Source organism: Brachycentrus maculatus, unplaced genomic scaffold (assembly GCF_059751285.1).
Source record: "Brachycentrus maculatus isolate JH-2025_06_01 unplaced genomic scaffold, ASM5975128v1 h1tg000285l, whole genome shotgun sequence".
Taxonomy (NCBI): domain Eukaryota; kingdom Metazoa; phylum Arthropoda; class Insecta; order Trichoptera; family Brachycentridae; genus Brachycentrus; species Brachycentrus maculatus.
Genome location: NW_028281036.1, coordinates 51,726 through 72,528, shown reverse-complemented (window position 1 = coordinate 72,528; position 20,803 = coordinate 51,726). Strand labels below are relative to the sequence as shown.

At 35.0% G+C, this 20,803-nt stretch overlaps 1 protein-coding gene across 1 annotated transcript in view; it reads right to left on the bottom strand.

The window, feature by feature from the left end:
- Positions 1–2,197: 2,197 nt before the first annotated feature.
- Positions 2,198–20,803, bottom strand: part of LOC148305091 (serine/threonine-protein phosphatase alpha-2 isoform) — a 67,786-nt gene continuing 49,180 nt past the window's right edge. Inside the window, exons 5-7 of the mRNA XM_088267231.1 lie at positions 4,959–5,155; positions 3,937–4,229; positions 2,198–2,977 (exon numbers count right to left, since the gene is read on the bottom strand). Of these exons, the coding sequence (XP_088123357.1) occupies positions 2,974–2,977; positions 3,937–4,229; positions 4,959–5,155 (494 nt within the window). The 3' untranslated portion in view covers positions 2,198–2,973. The remainder of the gene's footprint in view (positions 2,978–3,936; positions 4,230–4,958; positions 5,156–20,803) is intronic.

The following is a 20,803-nucleotide window of genomic DNA, read 5'->3' as shown; positions in this document are numbered from 1 at the left end:
AGTGATACTTTAGTTCTCTGAGAGGAACAAAACCTTCTTATAGAACCTCCCAACAGGGTGTTCAATTATGAGTAGAAGGGCGAATGTTATATGATTTATAAAGCCAACAATTATTCCTTCCGATGACAAGTCGTAAGCCCTGTAAACACCCAGGCATAGTATTGCAATGAATAGATAACAAGTTAAAAACGTAGTGCAGATAACATGACTTAAACTTGATAAAACGGATCGAAAACCTGTTTCAAAATGCCAAAGTCCTTAGAAATAAAAGTACATAAATCCAGTCAAAAAGACCATATAGTCATCCAGTCGTTTTTAGAGTTATTTTAACACACTTCGGACGGGAAAGGTATATCTACCCATTCGGTTGATTGATGCCTATGGACGGGAAGGGTATTTTTAGCTTCCGCGTCGGCTACATTTCAAAGGCAGAAAAGAAGGAATTATCTGATGTTTTTATATGAATATTATATACCAATCTCTTTGTTAAGGTCTTAACTATATGTACATAATTATCAAATCCTGTCGCCAGCGGTCCGCAGGCATAAAAAAAAAATTAACTGTGACATTTTCAAAGTTATATAGACTATGTAGTTATCCAGTCATTTATTCATTGAAATAGACTCCCTTCAACAACAAAAAAGCTTCTCTTGACAAATCTATAGTATCTTCTAATAAATATTTGCATGGTTTCATAATGACATGTTAAATAAGCTTGAATTAAGGGACATTTTCCATCTTGCATAGACTATAAAATTGACTGCTTAGCGTACGCCATGGAGTGTTTTTTCATCGGTGGTTCTTCAATTTGTTTGCTGCATGAACCGTCACGATTGTTGCGATTCAACTGCAAAGCATTTTACGACTAATGGAAACGGAAAAAAAAGATACATACACCCATTCGCACATCATTAAGTCAACAAAAATAACGCAACATATTTTCAACTCTTCACCGGTACAATTGTGGATACCGGTAGTTCCAGACACTCTCTTTACCTAATCTTAACTAACGTCCCCTCAGGCCCGACGCAAAATAAATTGGACATGATATTTGGCTTCATATGACAGAAGAAGAAAACATTATATTTGCAGACGATGAGTCCAAAACTGTCTATAATTTTTTCAGTACCAACAAAAAAAACAATTATGTTCAAACAAAAAATTCATGTTAATGTATTAATTTTTAAATCAAACACAGATTTTTTGAGTGTACTAAGTTTTATTTTATTAACAAAAACACATAAAAAATTAATATTGTTACATTTGTTTCGGCTAGTTATGGCATTTTCAAACGAATGTTTGACATTCATTTGAAAATGCCAAAACTAGTCGAAACAACTGTCACAATATAAATTTTTTATGTGTTTTTGTTGATAAAATACAACTTAGTAGACTCAAAAAATCTGTGTTTGATTAAAAAATTAATACATAAATTAAAATGGAGTTTTACAAATCAAAAAAGAAAAAATTAATGTATCGCATAATCAATGAATAAATTTTTAATGCACGTCGAATAACATCAAATTATGGTAATAATTTTAATTACGTCCACCTCCGCAATGCATATAGTGGTAAGCGCATTTGGCTACTGTGTCGGAGGTCCTGAGTTCAAAATAGAGTGGGCTCAAAAAACATATCAGCGATTTTTTACTACAAAATTTGTTAAATATCATCCTGGGAGACTTGAATTGCAGGACTGATTGCCTTCCGTTAGTGTAATCGACGATCAAGAAAACCTTGTCGATACAATGCAGTGCCCTATGCACCATTGGATGCAGATAAAGTTAAAAAAATAATTATGGAAGAAGTTAAAGTCTGAAGAATGTTTCCCATGCCTGAAGTTTGCACTCATTGGAAATTCCACATGTTTGCACACAACATCAATGAAAATAGTACATAAACTGTGCATTAAAATACTACATTTTAGTTGACAATTATTTGCTGTAGTTAAAAATGGCAAACAGTATTTGTTTTGTTACTAAACTGTATGATTGGATAGAAAATAAATATGAAAAGTAATCACTTAGATATTTGAACTGTCACACAATGGATACTTGAAAACAATGCATTCTTATTTCGTACATACACATACGTTAAATCACTGTGAATTATCTTAATGCAATTCGCAAGCGAGCGGTTTTATGATGCTGAAAAGATGGACAAACTAATGTAATTTAAATATTTAAAAAAAATTATCTTTTCTTGACAAAAATGTATTTCCTTCACACGAATAAGCCGACAGACTTGCCTCACAAATTTAATAAATCACATCAAATATTAATTGTCCAGCATTTAGAATGGCCTACGAAAAATATACAAAGAAAAAAAAATTACTCTATATTTTCTAAATTATTTTACATTTTAAAAGATGTCGCAAAATGCATCTATGACACACGTATCTATGTATTTTTTTTACACATAATTTTGGACAGACTATAATTAGGGTAAAATTTTACAATATCAGTTAGTCCGAGATATATCAAACGTTATTCAAAACGTGATTAAAAAAATGAAGAGTAAAAAAATTTCATAGTTTTTACGATATTTAATTCTTACGAAATAAATAAGTTTTTCATTTTTTTCTTAAATGATTACCTTCATTATTATTTAAAACTAGTGGAATAATATTGACATTTTTTAACTAAAAAATTGATATTAAAAAAAACATATCGGGAAGGAATCTTAAAAATAAAAATAAAATATCTAAATAAAGACATTGATTCCATATTTTTGGACAGTGCTGTTTGAAATGCGGATCGATCGATTTAGATATCCCGCATTGGGGTCGGGTCGATCCCGTTTAGAAAAATGAAAAGGTACGCGTTGCGTTGTTCACTGCTGGAACTTGTTTGATATAAGCGACAAGAGGTTTGCGAGCCCAAATTTGCGTAATTTGTACATTGTCGGCCATCTTGCTGCTGTGCGGGCTGGAGGGGGGGAGGGTTCGAGGGAGGGGACGGCTCCGTAGGGCCCTCAACTGCAAAAAAAGAGAAAAACAACATAAGATACAATGACAAGTATTTCATACTAAATGTGAAACACTGATTTTTTAGTCTACCTAGTTGTATTTTATTGGTAAAAAAACACATAAATATCAGTTTTGTGTGACATTCGTTTGAAAATGCCATTACTAGGCGATACAATCGTCACAAAATTGATTTTTATGTGTTTTTTTTAAACAATATAATACGACCTAGTAGACTAAAAAAATCAGTGTTTGATTTAACATTTAATATATAAATTAAAATGTAGTTCTACAAATTAAACGCCAAATCAATAAACAAGTAATCTAGGATCTTTGCAGTCTTTCATGAAGTTTAATTGTTATATGAGCACATGGGAAATTAGTGTGTAAAGTATATAAAGTGATCAATTAAGCCAGCCAAATGTCAGTTCGTAAGCCCTGGGATGCTCAGACATCCAAGGATGTTTCATATTAATTATTATTCTTCTTCTTCTAACCCTTATCTGCATAAATTACCCAATTATGCATATAACACTGCATCGTAATGACGCAGTGTTATCTTGATCGTTACTTCGGATCGTAAGTATGTCTTCATAGATCATGTTTTACTTAGTAAATACCCCTATTTCTTAAAATCTACCGTGACACGTGTTTCATTTTCACATACGGTGTTTGAAAATGATGCGGAATACATAGAAACACGTGTCACAGTAGATTTTAAGAAATAGTAATATTTACAAAGTAATATATTAATTAAAAATTATCTGTTTATTAAATTATTTTCTTGTCTACCGTCCATACACAGGCATGTATGTATGTATACGTATGTGTGTATGTTTGTGTATGTGTGTGTCTGTGTTTGTATGTAATAACTTATGTATGTAATATTTGATGTAAATAAATGAGTAAAAAGTAAGATCACAAATGTGTCGGCATGTCTGACACGGATGCTGAGGGATTGCGTCGCTCACATTTTCTTGGTCTTGTTGGTGACGCCGCGCGGGGGGGTGACGGGCCGGTTGGCGCTGGTCTGCACGTAGGCCAGGTGGCGCTTGTCGGCCGGCTTGAGGATCTGGAAGGAGCACATGAGCGTGTCGTCCACGGACATCATGGCGCCCGCGTTGTCGAACTCGCCGCAGTAGTTGGGCGCCGAGAACAGCGTCACCAGCTGCCGCTTGGCGAAGAACTCGTAGCCATCCTCCACCACCTGGTGCGCCCGGCATATCAGGTCAAAGTCGTGCTTGTTCAGGAACTTGGCCACAATCTGCAAACAAACGCAAGTTTTTACCGTCCACATTTTAATATGATTCAATTAATGTAGATCAAACAATTTACTTTATATTTTCTTTGAATTTCAATTTATTATTATTATTATAATTGACTCTGCCCAATGTCTGTACCCGACGGATTCTCCAGTTCTTTGGACACCTTGCGCCTGGCAACGAGGATAGCCTTGAACGACTAGTTGTGATCGGTAGCCTGGAGGGAAAGAGAGGGAAAGGAAGATCCCCACACGGTGGACCGATCAAATTAAGGCAGCAGGAGGCACCTCAGCGGTGGAGCGCTACGTGCAGCGCAGTCAAGGGATAACTGGAGAAGAGTCATTGCTTCTGCAAGGGTCACAACCCTCAGCAATGAGAAATAAGACGGAGAAGAATAATTATTTTTGTATTTTTTTCCCTATATGTAAGATTCTGGAATGAATTATGCTCAATATCTGAGGTTCCAGTGTAGTAGATATACTGCAGAATTAATTGATTTAAAAAAAAAATTAAACAAATGCCCCTAGAATATTTTTTGTATCCCTCAGTGATAATGACAATGAAAATAGCAAATCGAGAAGAATTATTTCTGTAAATAATATAACCAATGAAGTGGTTGAATCTTTATTTATCTTTAAGATTCTGTAAGGAATTATTCTCGTTATGAGATGTTCCACTGTATTTTGTTAGTCGGAGCCGAAATCACCGGTGAACGAGTGCAGCAATGGTACCTCGATGCCGAAGGTGAAGCTGACGCCGCGGTCATTCTCGCCCCAGCCGGTGGTGTCCTTGTCGGGGTCGGACCAGAGCAGGTCGCACAGCAGCCCCTGGTCCGGCACGTCCGTGGGCCGCATGATGCGCCGGATCTGCTCCATGGACTGCAGGTCGGGGCTCAGCCCGCCGTGGCAGCAGAAGATCTTCTCGTCAACTGGGGAGACAATACACACACACATTGTAATAAACAATCAACTTTATGGATGATTAGATGTGCCCTACGTGCTCTGACTACATTTTTGTCAATTTTGAGATATTTGGTGTTTGTTATCAACTGACCGTTATGTACAAATATAAACCATATTGTCCCCACCACATGCAACTCCTTTAAAATCGTATATAAGGGGTGGAGGACCAATATTGGTGAGCTCAGATTAGATTAATATTCAAACGTATATACGTCACGCTCGTTCTTTTTCTATTGGTGTCGCTTTGTTCTTCTCGCCTTAATAAGTGTTATAATTTTCGATATATTGGTATGTCGCTTTGTCCTTATGACTTTGTAATTTTTTATAAATAAATAATTGACTATCATTTGCGCGTTTCCGTCTTCCTCATCACAAGTGTTCCAGTACCGTTAGACGAAACAATCATCCTTTCTTCACTCATTCAATTCACATGCCAAAAACCATCTCAACAAACCTTTCTTAATTTTATATATAATGCTTATATCCTAAGTGTGAACAAGTCCTACATTTTTGAGGACTTGTTCACACTTAGGACTTGTTCACAAGGTTGAGAAGTTATGTTGCATCTCTCTCGGCCAACGCACACAATAAACTACGCGGTTAGCTTAATCAAGAGTGGTGGGTAATTGGTGGAGATATTGCCCGGACGCAACTAGATATAACTGCCACGGCGAGTAATGTCTGCCTCGGAGTGTGCAAGCCGTCCAACAAATTGATATCTTCCAAAGTACTTCGTAATTGAATTGATAATTCTTGAACTTGATATGTTCCAAATGAACACAACATATAAAAAAAAACACTATTGACAAAACACATTTTGATATTAACATAATTTTAAATTAGATTTTTTACAACATTTTGAGTGTGTCCAAATACTTGTTCACAAAATCTGGATTATCTCCAATTACAGGAGTTATATTCATATTATTTTTTGACATCTCATCAAAGATGAAGAAGAATATGGAAGTCTGGGCATTTACGGGGCTGACGACCGTCATAGGCTGGTTTAAGTGATCACTTTACACACGTGTAACATTCACCAATTCAATTAAGTAAAATTGCATATTTTTGAGTTAACGTTTTTTACCAGTACACCCACGGTATACAGAACCCCCCCCCCTATAACGTTGAGATAGGTACCGCAGTATAGAAAGGGTCAATGTTTTGAATCGATTTTTTTACATTTTAACCAGCGTAAATGACCGAAATGAGTCATTATTAAATTAAAATACAATTTTAAAACGTTTACCCCCTATAACGTTCCCTCCGATAACGCAGTACTCAACTCAACGTTATAGGAGGGTTTACTGTAATAGTAGTAGGTACGCAAGCGGGTGCGAAATAGGGGTGAAATGGCCCGCCATAATAACAGAATTTTCACAATGTACCGTAAAATGATATCAAAATTTTATACCGAGACTGCGTTGGAAAAAAATTCATAGACGCGAAGCCTTTTTTCGCGTAAGTACCCAATTTTATTAACAGGGCGGGAAAAATTCTTGAAAATTTTTCACAACGAATTATTGCCAATCGACTTGGCTCAATGGCGCCGAACAAGACTGGAATATTGAGATAATTTTTTACTCGACGGAAAGTGGTGTACGCTTTTTAAGTAGCGATAGAAGATAATTACGAAAAAAATGCGATCGTAATTTTTATTCAAATATCGATATTAATTTTAAGGAAGAGCTTTCTCTAACCAACCAAAGATGGCTACAGTGAGCTTAAATATAAAGCGTCATGAGATTTATGATATATGTAATATTATTATATTTATTTTGACCCTCCGAATAGAACCCGAGACCTGCAGCATGGTAGCCAAATGCGCTAACCAATACACTACGGAGACAGACAATTATTACTATTTTTATATCACATATACAAACGTTGAAAACGTATTTCTTTGCTAAATCATCTCCACATTCTCATTTCCCCCAATTTCATCACAGAGAAGCACTTTTGTGGTAGTATTTTACGAAAATGGCGCTATATAAATTATCGTTGTTATTAAATTATTTAATGTTTTTATATAAATAGTATGTACCAAATGCATTGTTAAGGTCTAAACTATATGTAAAAAATTATCAAATCCCGTCGCCAGCGGTCCGCAGGCGTAGAAAAACACCCGTCCGAAATGTGTTAACTGCGTAAAGATATTACATATTAGATTTTTTTATATTTTCTCATTTGTTTATTTTAAATATGCTTTATATATCTAGGTTTCATACCAACCAATCCGTTTATGGTTTTTATATTTTGCCATGTATTAGTTTTGGTTATTTTTAAAAAATATCTTTTTTGTAACTTTATTATTTGTATTCAAGCCTTGTTATTGTCAACCTTAATGCCATGTTCAAAAATGAGAAATAGAAATCACTGGTATATTATAAGTCTAAATAAATAAATAAATAATAAACCATGGTAATTCTGTATGATTATATAGCTATACAATTTTGAAAATTATTTTTAGGTCCACAAAGTTTTTACTAAACTCAAGAATGCGTTGATTACACTGAAAGTTACTATACAATTCACCTCATAAAAGTATAATGGCGGCAACCGTTACGGGGTTGATAAAATGTGCGGTGAATTTTCTCGAGAGACGCGATATGCGAAAGCGCGCAACGTACTCAATATTGCGCGCGGTACAAGAGCAGCACATCTCTCTCGGATGCTGGTTGTGATTTATCTCGGCGCTTCCCTTCCCGGGGTCGCCGAACTCGGGGCGGAAGGGCGGGCGGGGGGGAGGGGAGGAAGAAAGGAGGTCCACTGAAAAACTTGTCCATCGAAACACATAAGCGAGAGCGTGTCAATAGAGGGATCCCTGCCAGCGAACGTTTGAAGAAAGTTTCACGATGAAATTGTAAAAGAAAACACTTGTATAAACTTACCCCTCTCCTTATTTATAGAACAGATAATTATATATTATGTTTTAGTTTATATTTAGACCTGAAGATGGGAGCATAGTTTCCGAAACTAGTCGTCATAATAACTAAACACAAATGGTAAAAAAAAATGTTTTTCTTTTACAAAAACATTTTGAGAGTCCAAATTTTTGTTCATTTTTATTTTTAAGGAATAACCCGCAAAGTTTCTACTTTTAGAGGCTTGTCTGCGGGTAGGATAGGGAAGGTAGATGTGAAAAATACATCACAAACACCCAGACCAAATGAAAATGAATCTTTCTTGAATTTATTTCGCAATCGGTGGGAATCGAACCAGCTACGCAGATGAGCGTCTACCCGACTACGCAACGGCGACTGTAAATTCTGAATTTGCTCCACTTAGGAGCTGATTAAGACGAGATTTTTACTATTGATATCTCAGACATAAATGAAGTAGAATTTGATAAAAAAAACTCAAAATATTGTGAGTATAAAAATAATAAAAAAAAACTGAAAAATAAGTTTAATAAAAAGTGAAAATGACATTTTCAAGCGTCTCTCCTAGTATGCAAAATAATTCGTGAAGAATTTTACACACATTTTATGAAGGATTCAGCTGGCAAAAACTTACCAATTTTAACAATAGACGTCGCCGAACAAGTAGCATACAAAAGATCTTTTCAATTGAAGCATAATAGGCTGGTTTAAGTTATCACTATAAACACTTGTAACATTCACCATTCTACCCATGATTGACTACTCACTCGATCATTGATTACTGACATTTCGAAAGTTATATTTATGCGATTGACACTATCTCGTGCATGACACTTCTTCGACACCAAATTTGATATGCTTATAAAGTAGTTTTGTCCGCCTCCGTAGTGTAATCGTCAGCCAGCTCGCCTACCGTACCGGAGGTCTCAGGTTCGATTCCCAGGGCGAGGGGGTCAAATAAATACAAATGATTTTTTCACTGTAATATTTTTTCAATATTACCCTGGACTGGTACCTGAAGCGATGGGCTGATCACCTTTCCTTCATGTGTTAACGATCAAGATAACACTGCATGTATATGATGCAGTGCCCTATGCACAATTGAGGTGCGGATAAGGGTTTGAAGTGAAGTATATAGTAATATCATAAGTATATGATACGAATTCAGTAAGCAGTGTCAATCAAAGCATAAATATATCTTACGAATTTTTAATAATGTGTTGTAGTCAATCGTGGTTGGAATGGTGAACGTCAAACGCGTATAAAGTGACCACTTAAAACCAGCCATTGACAGGTCGTAAGCCCCGTAAATACCCAGAATTCCATACTCTTTTGCATTGAATTGAGTAAGTGGTGTCAATTGAAGCATAAATATAGCTACCAAAATTTTAGCAGTGTGGTAGTCAATCACGGTTAGAAGGATGGTGAATGTTACACGCGTGTAGAGTGACAGGTCGTAAGCCGTGTATTAAGCCCATGCCCAGACACCCATACTCTTCTTCATGTAATTTTGAGATATCAATATGAAAATCTCGATAAAAAGTAAGCGTTTTCGGAACAGTCTATTTATTTAAGCAAAATACGAGCGTATTTTTTGTCGGGAATAGCACTTGGCGTGTTTCTTTGTTGTCAAAGTAGCAGAAAGCCGTAAATATACGTCACTAAATCAACAGCTCAACATTTCCTATTCGCAAATGAGATATTCTGGTTTAAACGATTTCTGCAAGGCAGGCAACATAGTACGCATATCGCTCACTCTGGTCTCAGGTTCTATTCGGGATGTCAAAATAAATATAATGATATTACATACCATATATCGCTCACTCCTTTCAAGAACGTCATAAATCAAAAAAATTGATTTTTCAGGAGAAAGTTTATAAAGTTTAAAAATAAAACTCAATGTATTAAAAATAAATATCAAGCCATTTATTGAACTTTTTACTGTGCAACAGATCTTTTTAGGTTAAACCTGAAGATTTTTTCTCCATTTGAAAAAGATTTTGTATACTTAAAAAAATAATTAAACAATACCTTTTCATCAAAATGCAAAAACACTGTAGCGGGTAAATATTAAGTTAAAAATATGCCTCTTTTGCTGAGATATAGTACATTTTCTGGGCATGCCGAAATCATGCACAACTGAAAATTGACGATTTTTGATTTATGACGTTCTTGAAAGGTGTGAGCGATATGTTCACGCATGTTTAATTTTGCCAAAAACTCTTTTCTTGCGAATGACATATTTTACAAGAGAAGATTTTTTTAAAGGTAAGAAATAAAAACAGGCTACCGTAAATCCTATTTCATTAACGGTACTGCTTTGAAAAATCACTTTACATGTTTTTTTTATATGAGGTAAAGGGTTCTTGGATCCCTTATGTTACTGCGACCATATTAGGTCTATTGTGACCTCCCTCTGTCTCATAGCTCACTGTCAAGGCCTACATGAGTCATGTAACTCGCGACCTGTCTTGATGGTAGGAGCAGTATGTACAAGGTTTCTAATATTATTTACAACATTAAAAAAAGTAAAAATCATGATTTTTTAGTAAATAATAGTAAGTTGATGCGTTGAAACGCGTTCTCTCAGACGAATGTGTTGAAAATCGTCGTACGACAGAATTAGAACAGTAACGAGGAAAATACACGAAAGAGAAGATAGTTCAAATGTAATAAAAATTAATGGATTTATTCAATTTGAATATGAGATTATCCAATAAACATAATCTTAGAATTACACTAAATCATCTGGCCTTTAAAACGTCCAAAAAGTAGGTCAAAATAGCCCTAAAATCAAATTCGACTCGGAAAATCGGAAACACATCAAATATCCAAACAATCGCAGAATCCGATCCGGTTTCGTCACAAAAAGCGGTATCGTCTCAAGCGAACTGGTATTCTCCGGGAAACGTATCTCGGGATATTTATTTTTGCCGAATTATTTCTCAGAAAGAAACTTCAAGTGGTGGTTTTGAATTGGAGATGTTTTTATTTGTATTCCCGACTGATCGATCGGTGCGTAATAAAGTTTTATTATTGATTGAGTCACGGTTGTGTTCTGAATCACGCTTAACGTTGTACTCGCAAATATACGACGGTACGCGACCGGCTGCGTGAGGAGCCAAACGTGTATCTGCACACTTTAAAAAAAAATACATATTGTTCAAATGTATTTTAATATTTTATATAAAGTTCTCAAAAAACGTGTTGCTCTTATTTTAAAATGTTTTTAGTAATCGTTTTAAAATGTGAGTTTTTCTTACAGTCTTACATTTTACGATAATCCCGTATTAAGGTACATTGGAAAAAGTACCGTGGTCTAGGGTTTACTAGACTTAATTCAAGTAGCAGCCTAGGGTGATTTTGAATAAATATTAGAGTGAAAAGCCACTGATATTTATATTAACCCTCTGGTAATCGAACCCGGGACCTCCAGCACATTAGCCAACGGAGCTAACTACTGTATTACTAAGGTGGACAGGCGAGATTACATGATAAAAACTATATCGGAAGACCTCCCCTTGACACATTCGTATTTTATATAATGTTCTCAAAAAAATGTTTCACTTATGTTTAAACGTTTAAAGTACAGTAATTCCCATATAACGTTGAGATAGATACCGCGTTATCGGAGGGAACGTTATAGGGGATTAATGTTTTAAATTGTATTTTTACATTTTAACCAGCGGAAACGACTGTAATGAGTCATCATTAAAATAAAATACAATATTCACACATTTACCCCCTATAACATCCCCTCCGACAACGCGGTACACATCTTAACGTTATATGGGGGTTTACTGTAAACGTTTTTGGTAAAACGTGTTTTCTTATCGTCGTATATTTTACGATAGTCCCGTGGTCTTGGGTTAAAACAGAGTAAAAATGAATTTCTCCGCAATATGGCAAGTCATGACCCGACATGTTGACAGTTAATATAAATTCTTATAAAGTAAGTCTAAGCGGTTAGTGCTTGAAAACGAGTCGTTACAGCGTGGGGGACGAACTTAGTCTTGAACCAAGTTTCTGTAAACCCAACTCATTCGCGTTACAGTTCGCATAGCGTTTCTCGTTTTTATTGGTACTCGACCACATTATCAAGGACATAAATACATATTAAATTGGCGCACTATGCGCCGTTTATGCATTCAGGAGATGTCTCCATCGGTACAAGACAAATTCCGTTATCTCGACTTGTACAGTTGGAGTCGATATGACCTGAGCGCCGGCACTGGATTGATTATTTATTTATATAATTTATATTTGAAGCACTAACTTTAGAAATATTATAAATTAAAAATGCAATTAATAATAATTTACAATTAATAAATACACAAGTAAATGATTTTGCTAAAAGTCCGTTATTAAATATGTTTCCAATCACTCATCATCCCTGATCCGTTTTCACTGTGACTGCCAATCAACACAAAAAAATAAAGCCACTTGAGATCTACCAAAGCTTCTTTCCCTAACCGTCAAAATATTTTTAATATTGTTTAGTAGATAGTGTTTTAGTATTAATCAGTCTTGATAAAGAAGCTGTTAGCTTCGAAACCGGTACATTATAATTAAGTTATAATAAAATATTTATAGTGATTTTAAAACAAAGTTACATTTTAATTATAAGATTGTTTATTCTTAGTATTTTCATAACGATCTGCTCATAATGGTGCACAAGGCACTGAATCTAACCAACATATATCTTGGTTTTCACTCCTCAAAATTATCTTTCGCTGCACTGTTTTTGAACCCCCCTATCTTTGGGTTATTTTTCAAAAAGTAGGTAAAAAAGAACCGCGGGTTTTTTCCATAACATTTCTCAATAACAATACTTATTTACAATGTACCAAACATTTTTTTCCTTTAAACAATATAACCTTTTATATCCTTTGCAAACCAGAGGCTCTCAACATAAGATGTCACCGGATATTGTAAGAATATTCTAATGAATTTTTTTACAAATATATTTCGTATTGAATGAAATAATATCAATTAATCTCCACATATTCTACATATTCGACAAACCGGACAATAATACTAGTTAGACTAATTGGTCGGTTGGAAGATGGAAGCTATTGTTTCATAACCAAAATTTAGTTTCTTCATTTCTCAGCACGCTCGGCTACCGCACTGGACGTACCGGGTTCGATTTCCTTTCCAAGGAGGGGTGCGGGGGGGGTCAAATAAACATAAGTGATTTTTTCACTCTAAAATTTACTCAATATTACCCTGGACTGGTACCTGGTGTGGAGGACTGATCACCTTTCTTTCGTGTGTTAACAATCAAGATAACACTGCGTTTATATGAAGCAGTGCCCTATCCACCATCGGGTACGGATGAGGGTTTGAAGAAGATGAATATTTAATAAAAAAAATGAGAAAAAATATACATTGGAGTGTGTATTTGTATTTTACCATAATTTTGCATTACGATATGTAATCGTATAATATATTTTACAAACGGCCATAGTCCAGAATTTTATCCCGATAGTATTATATTTACTGACTGGTCATAATGCGTTGATTCATTCCTTCCGGAAATCAATTTTATTCTATTAACGGTTTGCTTATTGAAGATATTTTATATTGAAATGAAAAATGAATCACTGACGCGCGTATTCACAGTTGCCTTAAAAAAATTACTTTGCTATGAAAGGTCCATATAAAAAAAATATTGCATTAATTAACCTTATTTGGAATACTCGCTATTGTAAATGAAAACATTTGTTTTTTACCACTTGAGTTGTATTTATTTTAACGACTAGTTTCGGAAGCATCGGTAGCTTCGTCGTTAAAATAAATATAACTCAAGTGGTAAAAAGCATATATTTTCATTTACAATTTCAGTTAATATTCAGACACGAAGATGGAAGCATCTGTAGCTTCCGAAACTAGTCGTTAAAATAAATATAGCTTAAGTGGTAAAAAACAAGTGTTTTCATTTACAATTTTAGTTTACATTGAGACCTGAAGATGGAAGCATCTGTAGCTTCCGAAACTAGTCGTTAAAATAAATATAACTTAAGTGGACAAAACAAGTGTCTTCATTTACAATTTCATCACGTCTTACCACAAAGTGAATGCCAAAACAAGAAATATAATATTCACTATCATTTTATTATCTTAATACATCGGACATTGAAAGCCATCACACAGAATGATAGAAATCAGCCGAATATGGAATGGCTGGATGTGGAAGCGTCTGCGGAGGGCCGTTATGAGAATTGGCCTAAATGTATATTTGTGTCGATATTCAGATTCTCCACAAACACATTCCTAGGGGAATCGAAGTGTTAGGCAAAGTTTGGCTTGTACTGTGTATAAATAGAAACACATTTCAACACTCTCCAGATCGATATCGATCCGTATACCCCGACACGGTGGTTCAAGACTCATGACTCTCTGATAATGTAATAAATAATTAAATGAAACGTATCCCATACCAAGAAAACAAAAGAAAACTATATACAATTTTTATTGTATATTAAAAGCATTGATAACTTTGTGGTATGGTAATAAAACACTCTCCTTATCATACATTGCTCACTTTGTGTAATACCACTTTTATAAACAATTACGGTGGAACCTCTCATAACGAGTAATTCGCATAAAATCTGAAAAATTTGCTCCTTTGACGAGCAATGTTTCGCATAACGAGTAACAGAGGAAGGGCAAGCCCCTTTTTCATGACATTCCCTTGTGAACCGGGACTTTAGCGGCTTGAGAAGGAATTACAGAAGTAACTCCTATTTTTAATATAAGCAGAAGCATGGAAAAACTTTGGCCAGAGAGTGTTGTCGAATGTGATTTTGAAACGGTAACTGTGGAGTGTAAAGTCAACGAGATTGTGTCATTAGCCAATATCATGACACTCGAGGTGGATAACAACGATATTGAAGAGCTTGTGAATGAGTACAGCCAAGAGCTGGCCACCGAAGAGCTTATGGGGTTGCATCGTGTTTCACAGCAATACAATATAGAGAAGAGTTTAAAGCATGGGAAACTGTTCCATCGTACGTTAAGAAGCATCACCCTAATAAGGAGGTGTTTATTCCTGCAACAAATTTATTTAATGATAATGCTGTGACAAATTTTCGACAAATTTTGAAGCGTCGGCCAAAAGTTTTCTAGTTAAAAGGGATAAATTATTTGTCATAAATTCATATCTTAATTATATTCCCAAGTAAAAACATAGTGCAAAAACACTACTTAACAATTTATAAGTGTTTTTATGTGAATAAACGTTAAAAAAAATCGGGTTTTCTTTCGGCCTGCAACGCATTATCGTATTTTCCATTGATTTCTATGGGAAATAATGTTTCGCTTAACGAGTATTTCGCATAACGAGTAAGATGCTGGAACGAATCAAACTCGTTATGAGAGGTTCCACTGTATTCGTTACTACCGGATTCAGGTCATGAAAATAAAATTATTACGATTTGACATTTATAATTCAAAATATTATGATCCACAACATTTCTGGGTGTATCGAAATCCTTGTTCACAGATCTGGGTTTCTCAACTTAGGAGTTAATTTAAAATTTTACAATTCAACATAGATGAAGAAGAATATGGAAGTTAGGGTATTCACAGTGCTTATAATCCATCATAGGCTGTTAAATAAAAAGGTCACTGCTAAATAAAAGCTTCCTTAAATCAACCATAGATGGTTACCGTAAACATAAAGCGTCATGAGATTTATCATATCTGTATGAGATCCAAAAATTTGAGTAGTGTGGTGGTTGTCAATCATAGATAGAATGGTGACTGTTACACGTGTGTAAAGTGATCACTTAACCAGCCTATGACGGTCACAAGCCCTGTAAATACCCAGACTTCCATATACGTCTTATATTGTGATGACAAAATGTGAAAATAACTAAATATTAAATACTTATTTATTGATTTGGCGTTTAATTTGTAGAACTCCATTTTAATTTATGTATTAATTATAAATCAAACACAGATTTTTTGAGTCTACAAGTTGTATTTTATTAACAAAAACACATAAAAATTATATTGTGACAATTGTTTCGCCTTCGTTTGATAATGCCCTAACAAGGCGAAACAATTGTCACAATATATTTTTTATGTGTTTTTGTTAATAAAATACAACTTAGTAGACTCAAAAAATCTGTGTTTGATTTATAATTAATACATATATTAAATACTTGTTCACAAATCTGAATTATTTCCAATCATATGAGTTATTTTATAATATTTTTTTACCTCATCATCATCATCAACATAGATGAACAAGAATATGGAAGTCTGGGCATTTACGGGGCTAATGTTATATTTAATGTTGCGCGTGTGTAAAGTGATCACTTAAACCAACCTATGACGGTCGTAAGCCTCGTAAATGTCCAGACTTCCATATTCTTCATCTACGAGTTTGTTGAGATGTCAAAAATAATAAGTATTTGGATATACTCAATATGTTGTAAATTTAAATTCGGATTAAATTTTTATATTTATTGCAACATATGTTACTTTCGAAGCTAGACGGTCATTCTTTTCTCGACACGGTCGCAAACGAATACGCCTGGAGGCGTTTTTTTTCTTCGTGTTTACTCAGCTCCAGAAACTCACGACTTTGTGACGTCATGAAACGTTGGTGGCGAGCCAATTCGTATTATTAAGGATAATATTAGACCCGGAAATTTTAGGAATCGATCGTTCCGGCCGTGCATTAGCGAGATCAGGTCCAATCCCATTGATGTTGTTAAAAAAATATTTAAACAAAATAAAATGGGTACATATTTTTGCAGCGTCGTGTGAGAACCAGGGTTTTTTCCCAAGAACGGCACTCCGGCACCTTTTTTCACGAGGATATATATTTTTTAAATTTTCAAAATCTATTAGACGAAACAATGTATGCGCTTACGTAATTGCAATCTATATTTATATAATTCATTCATTCAAACCCTTATCCGCATCCCAATGATGCATAGGGCACTGCATAATATAAACGCAGTGTAATCGCAGTGTATCTTGATCGTAAACACATGAAGGAAAGGTGATCAGCCCTCCGCTTCAGGTATCAGTCCAGGGTAATATTAAGTATTATAATATTAAGTAATATTATAAGAGGCGGACAATTATATAATTTTATTTATATAATTATTCAAAATAATAAAATATGGCATATTAATGATATTTGAATACATTTTTTTAAATAAAAAGCTTAATATGAAGTGTGTTCCAGGACATTTTTTGTTTAAAAAAAAAGAACTAATGCGTTTCACAGATCATTCCAAAATTTCATTATAAAATTTTAAAAACACATCACAATCAGAAGCGTGTATTCTAAATAGACAGAAAAGCAGTGCCTACCCTGGATTACTCGCGTTTTATATAGAAACAGGACCAGTGCCTTCTATGCCTTAAGGTGGAGACTGACCTCCACATTTCGTCGTAACGTAACACGTTACGATGCGAACACAGAAATTTGATGACGTATGCGAACGCGTGTTTTTTGTTTTATTCAAATATCTAAAGTTTAAACCTTAATATCTCCCTTACTTCTCTACAGATTTCAATAAGAATGTTATCGATAGTCTTGTGACATTTCCAACCAACATCGTGACAAAAATCTATTGTGAATACGTACCCTTATTATGGAAACGTTTGATCTATAGAATCAATTCCGAGATATGAATATCTTTACGCCCACCCATTGCTATAAATGGAATTCACCCTTTTGAAAGTGTACTTGCCCCATAAAATCCGGCGAGATGAATCCGGTAATTGCTCATTTAAAAATAAGTGGATTGAACAATAACTTTCATCGTTAGGCTATTTTTACCTTACGGGCTTGGCTACCTTACGGAAGTTTACGGTTTAATCACGCGATGTACATCACATTGAATAAAGAAAATAAACGAGGAGCTGAAGGTGTGTTGCCATGTAGGAAACGAAATGGAGGAGAAAAAGTAGGTAGGTACTATACTAATGTGCAAAGGCAAATTAACCGCAAGTTAAAAACAGTAGTTTTGAGATAAACGAGTTTGAAAAAGATGCTTTTTGCCAAAACATGTATCAAATACTATTTTGCGGCTATTTGGATAATGAATATCTCAGTAAAGGAAAGAGATAGAGCATAATCTGCGATTGTATGTGATAGAGGCCAGTTATAAGAATGCTTTGAGCCGTGTTAAGCCAAACAGCCGCAACTTGAGTTACGGCTTGTTGCCTTTACACATTAGTATACGAGTAGCAAAAGCTAGGGTGATATGAAAAATATCGAAGATGTAAAGTTTATGGACAATGTTGCCATGTCGTAAATGGAGGAGAAATGCAAGGTACTATAGTAGAAGGCTAGGACAATCGGCGTCGCATACCCGTACTCGTACTAATTTGTGTAAGTTGTACATTGCCCATATCGCTCACTCCTTTCAAGAACGTCATAAATCAAAAAAACTTGATTTTTCAGGAGAGCGTTTTCAAAGTTTAAAAATACAATACAATATAACAAAAATAAATATCAAACCGCTTATTGAACTTTTTACTGTGCAACAGATCTTTTTAGGTAAAACCTGAAGGTTCTTTCTCCATTTGAAAAATATTTAGTACATTAAAAAAAATAATTAAACAATACCCTTTCTTCAAAATGCCAAAATAACACTTTCTGCCCTGTAGCGGGTAAATATTAAGTCAAAAATATGCCGCTTTTGCTGGGATATAGTACATTTTCTGGGCATTCCGAAAACATGCACAACTGAAAATTGACGATTTTTGTATGTATGTACGAGTCTTTTGAAAGTCCCAATTTATTGTTCGAAGTTAATGGCGAAGAAGATGTCGTCACTTGTTGCTGCAGACCAATCCACAGGATTGGGACAAAAGAAAAAGAAGAATCTAAAACAAAGCCATATCTAGATTCTATTTTTATATCGAGCATTTTAAACTGTTGACAAAATAACGAGTAACGACCGCACGCGGCAGTCTAGTGCTGACGTCATCGGCTCGAGTACCCCCCCCCCCTCCCACTGGCCTCCTCACCTAGGGCACGTGGACAAGGTACCAAAAGGGTTTAAGTTTTGGACGCAGGTACGCGCTTGTATAGGGGAAGGAAAGGAATCATCTGGAATGTCAAGGAAAATGCCAACCTGGCAACACTGGCGATGGGCATCGAAATGCGTCATGTGAATCGAAACGGGGGGAAAGATGAAAACGAATAAATTTCCGTACGGTCTTTCTGTTTCAAAATTGATTCATTTCAACTCTTATCCACACCCGATGGTGCATAGGGCACTGCAACATATAAACGCGGTGTTATCTTGATCATTAACACATGAAAAAAAGGTGATCAGCCCTCCGCTTCAGGTACCAGTCCGGGGTGATATTGAATAGATATTAGAGTGAAAATCACTTATATTTATTTTAACCCCCCATCCCTTGTGAACCGGACCCGGGACCTCCAGTACGATAGCCGAGCGTGCTTACCATTACACTACGGAGGCGGACCAAAATACGCAAGTAATTGTAAAAAAAGTAAAATATAGAATTATACGCAGTCATGTCGCTCACTCCTTTCAAGAACGTCATAAATCAAAAATCGACAATTTTCAGTTGTGCATGTATTCGGAACGCCCAGAAAATGTACTATATCCCAGTAAAAGAGGCATATTTTTAACTTAATATTTGCCCGCTATAGGGCAGAAAATGTTGTTTTTGCATTTTGAAGAAAAGGTATTGTTTATTTCTTTTTTTAATAGAAGTACTCAATATTTTTGAAATGGAGAAAAAACCTTCAGGTTTTACCTAAAAAGATCTGTTGCACAATAAAAAGTTCAATAAGTGGCTTGATATTTATTTTTTAAACATTATGTAATATTTTAAAACATTAAAAACGTTCTGCTGAAAAATCAAGTTTTTTGATTTATGACGTTCTTGAAAGGAGTGAGCGATGTAAGGAAGTGCTCTGGGAGGAAAAGATGCATCAGCGTAATTTTGAATCTGTTTACGAGACTATTTCGAGAAAAGTATTATTCTAACGATCCGTCGAAGCGAGAATTCTGTTTGAAAAACCCATTTTTTGACGAGAACTTGCAAAATGCAAATATTTTTGTACAGAGTGTATTTATTGACCCATTACTTTATAATTATAATATTAAATATAAAAATAAAACATAAGAAATTAACTAATATATCGTAGTCATACAGGAGAAAGTGACCAAGTGCATTTCTTACAAAAACGTGATTATTGACTATTTGATATCTTACTAGCTTAATATTGCCCTTAAAAAATTCCAAAATATATTAAACTTGGTAGTATAATATATTTACTTGTTAAAAAAGACTAACTGCATTGATGTTTATTTTCTAGCCAAGCAAAAGTGGCTTAAATGGCCCTCCTGAACATTTTAAGTTTTGTTAGTTGGTCGCTTTCTCCTGTATGACTACGATATAAAAGAAAAGAAAAATACAATTACACCATTAATCAAATAAAACAATAAACTTTGAGTGTAAGTCCCTCTCCAAGCAAAAGAGCGCAGTCTCTTTTATGGAGAGGCACAAGAGAGAATGCAAAGCCACAAAAATCTGTCTTTGCCAGCAATCTTCGCCTCTTCAGCATTCACGCATCTCCTCATACATACCCGCCGATTATTCCAACTCCTGACCTGACCACTTTCAAACACTGAAATACTTGATCATGCCAAGTTTTTCTCGGTCTCCTGACCTGACCACGCCCAAACATTGTCAAAAAAAAACATTGCCAAAACATTG